The sequence below is a fragment of the Actinia tenebrosa genome, unplaced genomic scaffold (genome assembly GCF_029948245.1).
Source record: "Actinia tenebrosa isolate PJP-AT-01 unplaced genomic scaffold, QUT_ActTen_1.0 PGA_scaffold0__85_contigs__length_37466705, whole genome shotgun sequence".
NCBI classification, from domain to species: Eukaryota; Metazoa; Cnidaria; class Anthozoa; order Actiniaria; family Actiniidae; genus Actinia; species Actinia tenebrosa.
Genome location: NW_028292569.1, coordinates 10188919 through 10204415, shown reverse-complemented (window position 1 = coordinate 10204415; position 15497 = coordinate 10188919). Strand labels below are relative to the sequence as shown.

At 37.0% G+C, this 15497-nt stretch overlaps 1 protein-coding gene across 1 annotated transcript; it reads left to right on the top strand.

Annotated features, from left to right (window-relative positions):
* The first annotated feature begins 38 nt into the window (after window positions 1–38).
* LOC116301595 (renin receptor) lies at window positions 39–15348 on the top strand. Its single transcript, XM_089029731.1, has 17 exons — window positions 39–139; window positions 1793–1851; window positions 5110–5241; window positions 6540–6627; window positions 7017–7063; window positions 7964–8092; window positions 8950–9081; window positions 10362–10398; window positions 10509–10591; window positions 10740–10793; window positions 10915–10986; window positions 11605–11682; window positions 11958–12028; window positions 12127–12253; window positions 12800–12871; window positions 14240–14317; window positions 14955–15348. The coding sequence occupies exons 1-17, from the start codon at window positions 70–72 to the stop codon at window positions 15141–15143; spliced, it is 1518 nt and encodes a 505-aa protein (XP_088885857.1). The 5' UTR covers window positions 39–69; the 3' UTR covers window positions 15144–15348.
* The last annotated feature ends 149 nt before the right edge of the window (window positions 15349–15497 follow it).

The window sequence follows — 15497 nt, the reverse complement described above, 5'->3', positions numbered from 1 at the left end:
CTTCACCTCTGAGCCTTCGAAGGATCATGTCAGCGTTGGGTCACGGGACTGAAGAACCAGAAATCCAAGATGGCGGACCAAAAGGTTTCACATCTCTCACTTTTTATCGCAATTTTTCTTGTGATTTTTCTATCTGTTGGTAAGTTTGTATATATGTGAACTTTTATTATAAATTGAATTTTGTATCTGAAGAAATATTTAACGATTCTATTTCGTCTTTAAAAAGAATTTTCCTTCTGAACTTTTTTGTTTCTGGTCGAAGGTTTTAAAACTTATGATTCGCTTTGGGCTGTGATGATTGAATTATAATATTTGATGACAAATCTTCTTATTTGTGGCAAACCAGACGTTTGAATTCATTCTTTAGAACTAAGGTTAAAAATCCCCCGATGTTGAAATTTTGTATCGACTTTTCCGTCTCGTCTTATATGTCATGTTTACAACAGACAAGTGTCTCTTGGTGGGTGGTTTACGGTGATTCGGCTGGAATGTTGTCAGATTATCTTACACGTTATATTGCCAGCAAGCTTCTAAAGGAAGTTATTGTGGATTATGCCTTAAAGCAGGGAGGTGTGAGAGTCATCCCTCACCGTACATATTTAATTGTTGTTAAATCATTGCCAGGGATTTATAGTCATGTAGTGTGATCGCCTTGTTATTCATCTTTTACACTTCTTTCATTGTTGCATTGGAAAATCAAGGGTGTTGTAGCGGTAGTTCACTCCCCTCTTACCTCTGGGGTCTTGTATACAAATGCTGGACTTTGCATTACATGTGAGCACAGTTTGTTAGGTCTCCATTGATTCAAGGTTCATTTTTTCAGAGTTCTCTAATTTTTCTCCTAAATCAACAACTAGATTCCTATTTTATCTCGCATCAAAAACATAAACATGAGCATCTGGCTCGGACGACTTAGCAATCACTCCCTGCAATCAACATAAAATATGTTAACATTTATTTTATTTATTTATTTATTTATTTATTTTTTTTTTTTTTTTTTTTTTTTTTTTTTTCATTTTCTTGAATAAAACTGTTGTTGGTGTTTGGGGATTTCCCTTTCTATTGCCCCACCTCCAAAGCTCCTGTGTGAAAACTTTAAGTCTAAATACTGGCACATACAGATAAACATGACACTTCACAGGGTCTTGTCTGTAATAAAATAGTTTTTGTATCAGGAGAAAATCATATTTAACTGATGGAACTTGTGGATAATTTAAATCAGCGTAGAAAGCTTTGTTAAACTGATGTTTCGGACGTTAGTCGGAAGGACAAACATCTGAAACGTCAGTTTCACAAAGCTTTTTACGGTGATTCAATTTATCCACAAGTTTCTGCTGCTTTATTCAGAAACACTGACACAGTCCACGCTAGTACTCTACTAGTTATCACCACTCATTTTTAACTGGTTTCACTTTTATCAAATCTGAGAAGCTTGCATTATGTCCCTTCATAACACTAGTAGGAAGAAGGGGTGAGAGATCAGATAAACTGTAGTTTAATTTACTACACATATTGAATAACTATTCTATCTCTATTTGTACTTTTAATGTTACTCCAATCAAGCCACTGGAGCAAAATTTCCCAATTGCTGGTTTGCAATAATTCCCAAGAGAAAAGACAAAAGACATTGCGGCCATGTTGGATGATATAACAAAAGAGACTAATGACAGATCTTTTGTTAAATTCATCCAACACGGTGGCTATGAAAACCATCAATAGCAGGTTATCTTTGTGTACTGTCCTTAAGATCAGTGACTTAACCATTTGGTTGACTTTTGTATGTGTGTTGTAGGTGTACTAGGGATTCCTAATGATGTTAGACATGCCTTTATCATCAAGGAACCAGCCAAGGTATATCTCATATGACATACTGATATCAAATTATGGTTTATGGTATGAATCTGAAATGAATCGGGTAGATTGTTGGAGACAATGTTAACCAGCTTAACAAGACGAGAGTGCCCTAAGGCTGAGATGATGCAAGCCTGATGGAGAACAAAGATCATGCTCATAAGGATGATGATGATAACTTGATTTAAACTGGGTGTTATGGGACTGTTTAGGTCTTATAACATTATACAGTACATTATCCTATGAAACAATTACAGTCAATAAGGGAAGGTATGTTTTTATTGCGGGAAGGGCAGGAGGATTTGCAGTAAACTCTTTTGAAGATAGCTTTAGCACTTCTGCTTTCACTGTGTAAGAAGGGCTGAAGCCAGACTGAGTTATTGCTTACTAAGGCAAACAAGCAACGAAGGTAGGAGCAACTAGGGTATTTGGGTGCATGCAGCCCCAGAAAATTTTGAAATTGATGCTCTTGAAAATGTGATTTCCAGAGTTTTGAGGGACATTTGTGACATTTTACTAAGGCAGCTTCCTTGCTTGCCTCATAATGGCTACGGCCCTGCAAGAAAAGAGCTTTCATCAAAATAATTTTTGACCATTCGAAAATGTCAAATTACTGTTTTTGAGATGGTGATGACCCTCCCCTTTGAAGCCTCAGCTTCAGCTCCCCCCCCCCCCCCCCCCCCCTAACATAAACAGCTTACCTTCCCTAAGCAACTCAAACTATGATAATACATTTGCAACCTTTAAGCATCTTAAATTTTTATTTTTTATTTAACAGCTTAGTACAGGCTAAGGACAGACATGAAGTCCAAACAAGCTCGGCCTCAGACATAGTATACACCTATTTCAGAAATCATTGTCGCACCAAAAGCCTCAAGCAACAAGCCAAGACCCCAGAGAACGTCACTACTTTTAGCTGTAATTAGTTTATTCATGGTGCATTTTCTGTTATGGACTTCACAAATTGCTCCAAGCAAGGCTGTTTGAGATGATAATTAGCGTAGAGCTATAGCCACTTGCATGAACCATGAATAAATCAATTATAATTAAAAGTACCAACGTTCTCTGGAGCCTTGGCTTGTTACTTGAGGCTCTTGGTGCGACAACAATTTTCAAAATAGGTGTATATAGTATAGTCTAGTATATTCTAGACCTTGAATATTCAGAAAATAGGTTAAAGAGTCAACTACTGGTACACAAAACATGTTGCTAGGGGAGGGGAGGGTAGATGGAAGGATTGCTACTACTGGTACACAAAACATGTTGCTAGGGGAGGGGAGGGTAGATGGAAGGATTGCTACTTAGCAGTAAATGCATGCGACAATGCTTGCAATGAACATGCTAAATTCTGTTCCCACTTCATGTTGCCACTAATATTGCATACATTGTCACAGAGATTGATGCTTACAAACAATGTCACAAAGTTGCTCCACTAGTGCCTCTGCATTTTCACCTGTTTTTGAAAGATCTTTATCAGACTAAAAATTGAATTCCGATGTCAAATTGGCTGTATATAGGATTGGAATTTAGTTCATGGCAAATTTCATCATAATGTTGGATAGAGTATAATGATGGCCATTCTAACCTGACAGGGGGAAGGGAGGGGCTGTGAATGTGATCAATAGACCCTTTTGGTATTGACATGAATTAGCACCGTTTTCATTGCTACACCCTGTGGAGACAAAATTTGTGACAGGTTAATCAGCAATAGACTTCCATCAGGGATGGCAGAGTCGGAGGGGCAGGGGGGGGCTTTACCTTTAAACTGGTCTCCCCCCCCCCCCCCCAATGTTGGGAATTTCATATAATTTTGTCTTAGTTTGAGTTCCATCATGAAGAAAAACAGAGATTAGCTCCCCCTCCACTTTAAAAAGTGCTTCTTAACCCCTCCCCTCCACTTCCACCATCTTCCACTGCTCCACCATTATAAACTTTTGCATTGATCAACATGAACTTTATATTAGAAAAGATTTGAGCAGCTTTGAAGGGCTAAAAACAGAGAAAAATATATCATTACAGTGCACAAGCATTCTGATTGGATTAAAAGTAACTGCCTACTTAAAATTGTTTCATGTACTGGATAATGTTATATGACCTAAAAAGTCCCATAACACCGAATTTAAATCAAGTTATCATCATCATCCTTATGAGCATGATCTTTTTTCTCCATCAGGCTTGCATCATCTCTGCCTTAGGACACTCTCGTCTTGTTAAGCTGGTTAACATTGTCTCCAACAGTCTACCCCATTCATTTCAGATTCATATCATAAACCATAATTTTCATGTACAAACTCAGTTTATTTACCATTACTATCACCAATTCACAGGGGGAAAAAACGGATTCCCAAATTGGGAATTTGTTGGGATTTTCCTTGAATTCCCAACGAATTCCCATCCAATTCCCAGAGAGAACGAAATTTGGAACGTGGCACTGATAGTTTGTTGGGAATTTTGTTTTCCTATTGGGTATTAGAAGGGAATTCCCAACAGTAAATTCCAACGTTGGTGTCGAATTAGGAATTCAAGGAAATTCCCAACAATTCCCAACTTGGGAATCCGGTTTTTTTCCTGTGCAAGATACAGCCATTTCAAAAAAATGTTGAAAGGGCAAATGTCGACCACTGATTGGCAATTGCACGATCCAAAGGCACAGTGAGAATACATCCAAACATGAATAATCAAGGTGCTACAAAAACTACCAAATATCTACAACAAGGATATCTGTGTTGTTGACAAGAATGACAATAAGAAGCACAAGTCATTCCAGCTTATCTTGCATCTCTTCTCCTATTGCTTTTTGCCTATTGCTTATTACCTATGGCCGTTCATCCCTTTAACCATTTTTTGAAATAACTGTATTCTAAGAGCAATCCTTGGGGTACATGTATTATTGTTGGGTTTCTTAGCACTATGGCTTATCTTTGTAAACATATCTATCTCTTCCTTTCTAGCGCACTTAGTCCACTTAAGAGCACATGCTGTAAAACCATGAAATAAAAACAAAGTCTATACTGACAAATAGTAGTTATTTAGTGACTAATAGTTGCTGTCACTCAACCAGAACATCCATTACGCAAATAACAAATACGCAAGAGGCCATTTGTGTCTTTTATGTAAAGAATGTTCTGGTTGAGTGATAGAACTATCAGTCACTAAACAGCTACTATTTGTCAGTATCAAGAACCTAGTTTTTGTTTCATGGTGTTACTGCATGTGCTCTACTTAGTCATTACTAAACATGAACTGTTTTTCACATAGGCCACTGCGGCTTCCATGCTGTCTATCACTCATGCACCCAACTATGTCTCCTTCCTAAAAGATGCTGGACCAATCCCTTCCAATGAGATATCTAGCATTAATACACTGGCTCTTGGGTTCTCTGTACCTAAGGTAAGTGTTCTAAAGTCCTGGGAGTATGTTATTTCAAAAATATATGATATTTCAAAAATATTGTTAGAGCTGCCAATACAGGTTTATATTAACACCTACATGTAGTTAAGAGAAAATATAAGCAGTATTGGAGATAGTCGCTTCCTTTCCTCATGCGTCAATATAAACCTGTATTGGCGATTCCAAATTGCAATAAGTTTGTTATTGCAATAGTCCCTTTCACTGTTCCCTGCGCCATCTTGAAAGGTAGCCGTGCCTTTGCATCAAAGCGAGATGAACGGTGAGCTTGCAATGATAGAGACCTGTGAATAATTGTTTGAAAAGTGTTAGAAGGTCTCTATCATTGCAAGCTCACCGTTCGTCTCGCTTCGATGCAAAGGCACGGCTACCTTTCAAGATGGCACAGGGAACTGTGAAAGAGACTATTCTCCTATGAAAAGGAAATTCTGAGATGACAATACAGGTTCATTTTGGCAGCTCTCTCACGATCAAATTTAGGAGAATCACAATACATTATAATATCCCGAAATTCGTTTTGAAAATGAGCATTGTGTGCAGTTAATGCACTGCTTTACATAGCTGTGGTTGTGGGTTTAACTTCTGGACTTGCACGCATACTATAAAGAATCCTGTACAAAGAATTCAAGCTCAGACTCATCGCTAGGACTTTGAAAGGGGAGGTTCATTTTCTACCAATCTTAGTTATGCCATTTCTTGAAAAACTGAAATAGTGCTAATCATTATTCGTACACCTACAAAGGTGGAGAGGGGTTCTTATATATTTGACTGTGGTTCTCGGTGTTCTGCAAACTCGGTAGTTATGAGCTGCACACTGAAATTTGGTGTTTCGCTGCTGTCAATCAAAAATAATCAGTTGGTACATTTTATTTTTTTGACTGACGACATGAAAAATGATAATTTCACAATAAGCCATTGACATGTCTGAGATTACAAATTATTGAGAATAGACCTCCTCGGATCGGGCGTAATGTTGTCCCATTTCAGACCACATGTCATTCCCTAGAGTATCCTTTCTTTGTTTAACAGTTGTGCTCAGTTGTGCATGAGAAGAGAGATGAATATGGATACAACTCAAACAAAGAATCTTATTATCAAGGGAATGACATGTGGTCTGAAATGGGAAAACATTATGCCCAAGCGGAGGAGGTCAACTGCAGTTGTTGTTGCATTCCTATGCAGAAAACTGACAAGTAAACTAAGCTTAAACTATAACAGGAAAGGCTTTTATTAGCACAGCAGTTCATAAATCCCTTACATTGGGTTTATTTTTCTTGTAGGATTTAACTTGGGCTGGTCTAATGGCAGGGGATATGTTCAGACGTCCTAAAGCAAGAATCCTGATCGCTGTAGATGGGGTTTTACAAGGTAATACTGTAGGGTTGGCAGTCTCACAAGTAAAATCCTTTTTACTAACAAACCTGCCTTAGAAACTTTGATCTGATTGGTCAGTGTTTATGGACCTCCCAATCAGATTACGGTTTCTTTCCATGAAATAAGGCTTAATAATAAGCTTTACGTTTTTAAAGTTCACTTTCGATTGACACGGTTTAACTTGTAAAAAAAGACCAATTTTTTCATTGATCCTAAATTTTAAATAATAAGACATATAGTTAATTATTTTTTTGGTTTTTAAAGTTAAGTTTGTATCACCATCACAATTTTTAGCTTGTTCAAGGAAATCAATTCTTACAAACGACTATAGTTTAACGAGGTTTTTATAATTCAAGTCCTTCATCTTTTTCTGTATTTTTTAGATGATAGCTTAAATGTTCCTGCACAAGTTTCTTTTCCCATCCAAGAGGTAAGGATTTATTTTATTTTATTTTTATTTTATTTTATTGATTTCGTCACCAAGAAAAAAATACACACATTACGTCTAATCGTAATTACAATCAACACAGCAAAGGAAGGGAAAGAAAAGACGAGCATGTGACAAGAAGCGGTAACAGGAGAGAGTCCCAGTTGACAACAGTCCTTTGTATCTTCTTTCCCAATACTTCTTTTTATTAGCGGTGATAAGGAATCTCTTAAAATTTTCGAAATGCGACTCATTTGCATCCTTAGGCACCCAAAAGAGTCTCTATGAGATGAATGAACGTTTCACTTTTCATTAATATCTTTTGTTATGACGTTTTATTATTTTCAGAGTTCAATCCTTGAAAAGTCCTTGAATTGAAAACACATTTTTAAGGGCGCTTGAAAAGCCCTTGAAAATAGAGAAAACGCCAAAACTCCTGGAATACTCCTTGAATTTAATGCAAACTTAATGCTATTTCTAACTTACCTTTTAAAATAAATAACGATTAAAATTGATTGAAGAGTTTCTGGTTGCTTGTTTACTGGTTGGTTGCGTGTCATGCTCGTTTTTTATCTCAGCTAGTGGCCCCGGCTGAATTAGCTGCACTGTAACATTGAATCAATGTTTAAACCACGTTCTAATACAAAAAACTTTGTCCTTGAAAATCAAATTTTTGTGCTTGAGAAGTACTTAAAAAGTCCTTGAATTTTGTAACGAGAATGTAGCACGAACCCTGTATTTTATTTATTTTCTTTTGGACATCTTTTTACACGTTTACTCAACATCTAATTTCTAGTACAGTAACCACTAGTCATCAGTTTATTTTTTTTCTCGCTTTAGAGCCATGTTTGTGACAGAATATAATATTCTAAATCATGTTTTCAATCTTTTCGTTTTTACTAGACCGATGAAGTTTCTGGTTTAGATGGGATGCTTTCTCAACTGAATGCCTTGAAAGAAAACTTAGCTACTCATATTTCGAAGATTTTTGGTGGTAGATCTTTGACGTTGTCAGTCTCTGCTGATCCTATGGTAAGAATCAAAGATTTTCTTTTAAACAAGAATTTTATATATATATATATATATATTGCAGTACTGATATTATATCCTAATATTAACTATGCCTAATGCAAACAAAACTAAAACGAAAAATCATATGTAGAACCCTGAGACAAAGTCTGGGCTGATCTAAGTCGGGGCACGGCTTACTCACAGGTCAAACCCTGAAACAACCTCTGGGCTGATCTAAGTCAGGGCACGGCTAACTCACAGGTCAAACCCTGAAACAACCTCTTGGCTGATCTAAGTCAGGGCATGGTTAACTCACAGATCAAACCCTGAAACAACCTCTTGGCTGATCTAAGTCAGGGCATGGCTAACTCACAGATCAAACCCTGAAACAACCTGTTGGCTGATCTAAATCAGGGCACGGCTAACTCACAGATCAAACCCTGAAACAACCTCTTGGCTGATCTAAGTCAGGGCATGGCTAACTCACAGATCAAACCCTGAAACAACCTCTTGGCTGATCTAAGTCAGGGCACGGCTAACTCACAGATTGAACCCTGAAACAACCTCTGGGCTGATCTACTGTAAGTCAGGGCACGGCTTACTCACAGATTGAACCCTGAAACAACCTCTGGGCTGATCTACTGTAAGTCAGGGCACGGCTTACTCACAGATCAAACCCTTTAATAACATTTGGTCAGAACTATTTCAGGGCACGGCTACAATAGTAACTCACACAGATCGAATGGGAATTTAGCGCGTTAGCATTTGAAGAGGGATGGAAACTAGAGTACCAGAAGGAAGACACAAAATATACTCTGCTCATGCGTAATGCCGAGATAAAAGTAATTCTAAGATGATATTTTTGTTTGTTTGTAAAGCTCGCTGCGTTCGGATCTGGTGCAGGGATGAACAGCCATACAATGCACTACAACCAAGACAAGAAAAAATTCCTTTTAACAGATGACGATAATGCTGGGATATTTCAAGATTTACAGCGTGACAAGAACCAGGTACACTGTAAACATGCGTAACCTTCTGCTTAAATTGTGCTGGAAAATGTTTTTCTTTTAAACGACTGAGACATTCCACAGGGCATAGCTTTCCGTTTGAAGCACAAGGAAAAAAGCCTTGAGGAGTTGGATTACGTAGGGATGTTGTCTGTGCAAGAAATAATAATTTCCTGACATTTTATTCCCTTTTTGGTTTATTCCCAATATTTAATACAAGACGTAAAACGTTCATTATAATGTGATTTAATTATTACACATTTAGCTTCCATATTAGTGTGATAAAGCCGTGAATAAAAACCATATCAGTGAAGTGACACGATATCAGTTCACGGTAAACTGGAAATTGTAAATTTGTTCATTTTATCGACCCTAAATGTGTAATACAGTCGACTCTCTTTGAACGACCGCTCTCGTAAGCGACGATCTCCCATAAGCGACCACCTTTTGAATTTCCCGTTTTGTTTCCCATATAAACTCTGTAAAAAACTCTCTCGTTAGCGACCACTCTCGTAAGCGACCGCGACCACCTTTGGGGTTAAAATTTTGGAATTTTTCATTGTTTTTCCTCTCCCGTAAACGACCACCAGTAGCATAGCCAGCAATGATGACAGATCCTTACATTAACAGCACATAATACAGTATGCATGTGTGTTAAAAGATTTCTATTGTTATTGTAGTTAGAGATCACTACAAATACAGTAATTTACCTCATATTGACAATTACAGTACTGTAAACACATCATGAGCACATTCAAAGTTTTGATTAGTTTTAACACGTGAGTTACAAATTACAAATGGTTTAGGCTTCCTGTGTTGGGATTCCCATTGTTTGGGCTTCCTGTGTTAACTCTTGTAAGCGACCATCTCCCGTAAGCGACCACTTTCTCCTGGCCCCGGGGTGGTCGCTTACGGGAGAGTCAACTGTAAACAATTTATGACATGCTAAGAACCTTTTTTATTCATTCATATCGCGCGCGGACTCGGTCGTTCGCGATATCATATGGAAACTCGTGAATTAAAAGATGTCAAGCTCTTAACATGTGAAATCTCCAAATACCAAATATTTCTTTGCATGTTTACAGAATATATACAATGTTTAACATGAAATTATGCGATTTATTCACATTGACAATCTAGTTGCTATGATTATTTCTCACTGTAAACTTTTCAGCCCCCAAAAAACTATATTTTCCTCCCTTCATTCCTTTGGTGGCTGATATAATCAAAAATACCTCAATCTTCATGGTATCTTTTTAATCAATTTTGGTTTTTTTTCGTAGATTCTTTCCGAGTTGGAGAAAAATAATTTTGGAAATGGTAAGAAAGCCATTTGAATGTCAAACCACCTGAAGTTCGACTATTGAGTTTTTCTATATTTATCCACATTTTAGACCTATTTTAAAAACACAGACTCTTTTTTTCTCAAGGAGTAAAGTTTTCTAAAGATTCCCATGTCATTACTGTGGCTGTCCCTGGACAAGGAAATGCAGTTTTTGATTTAAATAAACAGGTAAAGCTCTAATTCGAGAATTCAGCGCGAACCTTGTAGCCTTTCTCCTTCTCCTCATCCTACTTATTTGTTCTTTTAAAAGAACTCTATCAACGTATTTCAAAGCCCCGTTCTCTTAAAGAGTTGATTTTTTAAATTTCTTTTATAGGAAGATTTCCTGTTATTCGCTGAAGTGCAAATCATTTTCGATATCTTACAAAAGGTAAAACTTAAGCCATGCTTTTTATTATGATTATTATTATTTTCCTTTTTTTTTTTTTTTTTTTTTTTTTTTTTTTCTCGAAAAACTGCTTCGATAAATGTATAACTCTTCCTTGCTGTAGCTTCAACAAAATCCGGATTTAGTCAACGACAACGTGCCAGATATCTTGACATTTTCCTTGGCTTCCCTTAAGGTGAGTACTTCAGAAGAAAAATGTTTTTTTTTCTTGATCACTTGCGATTAACTAGGCGGCTCGTTTTGTAAACAAAGTAGAATGGAATTCAGATGTTCAGTCGAACAATTACTAGAATGTTTTTGACTTTTGAACATCTAAACTCTAATGGAATTTATTATCTCGATGGTTTAGAATCATTATATGACAGTTAGAAAATGTTTCTCAATAATCTTTAAATTGAAGCTCAGTGATCTAAGTCAGGGCATGGCTAACTCACAGATCAAACCCTGAAACAACCTCTGGGCTGATCAAAGTCAGGGTATGGCTAACTCACAGATCAAACCCTGAAACAACCTCTGGGCTGATCTAAGTCAAGGCATAGCTAACTCACAGATCAAACCCTGAAACAACCTCTGGGCTGATGTAAGTCAGTGCACGGCTAACTCACAGATCTAACCCTGAAACAACCTCTGGGCTGATCAAAGTCAGGTCTTGGCTTACACTGACATCAAATGTGGAGTTTTGGTTTCGTGGGGGGAGGGGAGGGAGACCAGAGAACCCAGGAAAAAAATGTGAATCCAGGGAGACCCAACAAACTAAGCGTAAGACTGAGAATCTTTTTGCTGTATTTTAAAGGCTGTTCGAGCTCGTTATGGTAAGAATTCTCTACAAGCAAAGGGAGCTGTGGTTTTCCTTTCGGCTGTAATTACCAAGGTAAGGATACCTTTTTTTTTTTTGTTTGTTTGTTTTTTCGTTGTTGTTGTTGTTGTTTTGTTTTTGTTTTTTTTGTTTTTGTTTTTTTTGTTTTTGGTTTTTTTGGTTTTTTTTTTTGGTTTTTTTGGTTTTTTGTTTGTTTCTTTGGGGTTTTTTTTGGGTTTTTTTTTGTTTGTTTTGTTTTGTTTTTTTTTGTTTTTTTTTTTTTTTTTTGTTTTACTTCAGAAATCGAAAATTGTTTGGTTTCAAGTAAGAATAATTTACAATTTTTTTAGCTGAGCAAGGGATTTGCTGACCTGTACAATGGGAATGCTCTTGTCGAAGTCTTGACTACAGAATGGAATGGGTAATATATTTATGGTCTATCTTCTCCGTATTTACTGACTGGCTGACTTTCGGACTGACTGACTGATTGAATGACTATCTGTCTGTCCTTGTTTCTAGGGATTTAAAAGAACGATATCCTGAGGTGGTCGGTGAAATCTTTCATCACTTGGAACCTCATCTTGCTTCAGATTCTGTTGAATCCTTCAGCCAACACTTGCCAAGCGTGAACTTTAAGCATGATATGGTAAGTAACGTAATGAAAAATATAGCACCACGAACTATTGAAATGGCTTCTCATAAGAATGTTGTCGTATAAGTGCAAAACATACGGTACTGACTTACTGCATGTACTTGACACGGTATGCCAGAGCATTGAAATGGCTTCCCATAAGAATGGTTATCATGTAAGTACAAAACATACGGTACTGACTTACTGCATGTACTTGACAAGGTAAGCCAGAGCATTGAAATGGCTTCCTATAAAAACGGTTATCGTGTAAGTGAAAAACATACATAAAAAGGTGTACGTACACGGTACGACATGCTGTAACATTGACTGAAATGGTTTCCCATAAGAATAGTTATCGTATGAGTTGGAAAGCAAGTATCATCACGTACATGGTACACTGTACAGTGAAATGGTTTCCCAGCTCGTAATTGTTTTTCGTGAAAAGGATTGAAAAGGCCATATAGGACTGACACTGAAATGGCTTCCCAGTGCAATACCTTATTTAGATAAATTTTAATCGCATTCTGCTTTATTTCCTCATTTATCCCATTTATCTTTTAGGATAATACTATCATGGAAACGTTATGCGATTCTCTTCATAATAAACTACTTAATATGCAATCAAAACTCAAGGTAAATATCAGAAGATTATTACACTAGAGCGGATGCAATTAAACCGTGAAATAAAATCAAACTAAATACTAACTAATAGTATCTATTTAGTGACTATAATTGTCACTAGAGTGCACGCACTAAAACCGTGAACATTAAATAGTACTAATTAGTACTATTTCATACAGAATCCTTTGTTTTCTATTGTTTAATTATCACTATTTAGTGCTAAAAATTAGTATTTGTTTCACGGATTTAGTGTGAGCACTCTATTACTCAACCAGAACATTTAGTAAACAAACGATTTGTCTTTGTATGATGAATGTTCTGGTTGAGTGATAGCAACTATTAGTCACTAAATAGATACTATTAGTTAGTATTTAGTGTGATTATATTTCACGGTTTAATTGCATCCGCTCTACGAAGACCAGAATCCTTTTTGAAGCTAAATTGTCCTTGTGTCCGTTCGTTTTCCTGTTCGGTTTCTTTTTTCTCGTCTTTCATTTTTCGTTCTTTATTATCTGTTTGTCTTTTCCGAAACTCAAATAATAATTAGTGCGGTGGAAAACTAATGAAAACTAGTGTAAACTGCTTTGGTGTTTTCAGTAAAACAGTTGATAGATAGATAATTTGTAACACCGTATGGTATGTAAAAATGAAACTGACGTTTCGGACGTTAGTCCTTCATCGGAGTAAACGAGAGATGAATGTGGAAATGTGTTTATATAGTGAGCGTGGATGATAAATAACCAATGAGAGATAAGTATAAGGGAAAACAAAAAGAAACAAGAGGATCGAAAGTAACAATAGACTAATTAAACGAGAAGCGTTCACTATATAAACACATTTCCACATTCATCTCTCGTTTACTCCGATTAGCTTCTTGTGTATGATTACAAAAAGGATATGATTAAGTGGTAATTGAACTTCGTGTCGTGCAATATGGGTCTGAGCGGTCGTTCGATTTTGTAATCGCGCGTTTGATTTCAGACCAAATTGCACTCCACTCAGTTCAATTACCATCATTAATTAACAATTATAGAGTGTGTTCATGGCAGCCATGTTGGTTGGTTAAACAAAATAAATTTTTCCCTTGGGAAATAAGTTTTCTTGTCATGCAAAAATATTGCATTGTTTCTGGCACCAACATGGCTGCCATGAACACACTCTATTCGCCGATGGCGAAGTAATTATCGGTGGAATATTTACCGAGCCGCGAGTCATCTTTGGAAAACCTAAAATTTACTGCTCGAGCAGATTATCGTCTTAGAATCACTGGTCGTTCGAGCAGTCACCGGGCGAGAAACTATATTCAAGTCTAAAATTGTACTAAAATTATATATTGCAAGTATAAGAGATTGAGCGATGGTTTTTCTTTATTATTTTCAGGTTGATTGCCTTGGCAGTTCAGTGCTGCACAGAACCAGACGTGATGTAGACGATGAACCCGGGACTTTCTCATCTGGGGTAAGATAGTAATATTACATTATTCATGAAACAAAATCAATGAAAAGTAATGAGAAATAATAATTATTATTGATATTATTTATTTTAGCACAAAGTTTTCTCATTTCAGACCACACGTCATTCTCTTGAGAAAAAATGTCTTTTCATGCACAACCGTTAAACGAAGAAATGATACTCTAGAGAATGACACTTGGTATATGAAATGAAAATAGGTGACCCTACTGGTAGGGTTAACTATTTTATTCTTGGTGTCCCCTGGTAAAAGAAAGAAAAATACTTGTCTCTAGCAGGCGGTCACGTCACCCTACCTTCATTTGATACCACGCGCAATTCTCTAGAGCATCATTTCTTTGTTTAACGGTTACGCATTAAAGGCGCATGAATTTGGAAACAAATCAAAAAAAGAATCTTTTCTCAAGACAAAGAATCTTTTCTCAAGAGAATGACACGTGGTCAGTGCTATACGCGCGATGGAATGTATTGTTCAAACCAACACTGCCGCGTGAAAACGGCCCATTAGTCTCAAGAGAATGACACGTGGTCAGTGCCACGTGCGATGGAATGTATTGTTCAAACCAACACTGCCGCGTGAAAACGGCCCATTAGTTAACCATCTTATTTCTTGAATTCTTTTCAGAATTTCTCCGCCTTAAATGTGGCATACAACTACACACCTTTCTACTCCATCATTTTCAACATTTGGTTGTGGCTCTTTATCGCTTTGGTCCTGACTGTGTACGTTATTGCTTTGGTGCTCTGGTACATGGACCCTGGACGGGATAGTATCATATATAGAATGACAAGCCAAAGAATGAAGACTGAATAATGACCTTACAATAAAATGTCCCTATTCAATTATGTTCCATTATAGGTCTTAAGAGGACCCTCTATGGCACCTCTTTTCTTGGCACTTTAGAACAACGTTTTTGCCTTTCTAGGATATTACATTTTTTAATTAAATAAAATCGACGAATTTTGTTAACTTTAAATGGTATGGATAGTCATGGATAATTAAAAGCACATATTATAAAGCTTTCCATCTTTTTCTCGTTTGCTATTCTCTTTGCCTTTTTCTCCCCCCCCCCCCCCCCCCCCCCCCCCGCCTCCTCCCCCCACCCCCCTTCTCTTTTTCTCTCTTTCCTTTTCTTCTTTCTCTTTTGCAATCTATCCTATTAAAGGC

Excerpts from the sequence above, each read along its gene's own strand:
- LOC116301595 (XM_089029731.1), top strand. The coding sequence starts at position 70 with ATGGCGGACCAAAAGGTTTCACATCTCTCACTTTTTATCGCAATTTTT. Across the intron at positions 1,852-5,109 it reads TCATCAAGGAACCAGCCAAG|GCCACTGCGGCTTCCATGCT; the intron begins GTATATCTCATA and ends TTTTTCACATAG. Across the intron at positions 10,399-10,508 it reads GAAAAATAATTTTGGAAATG|GAGTAAAGTTTTCTAAAGAT; the intron begins GTAAGAAAGCCA and ends TTTTTTCTCAAG.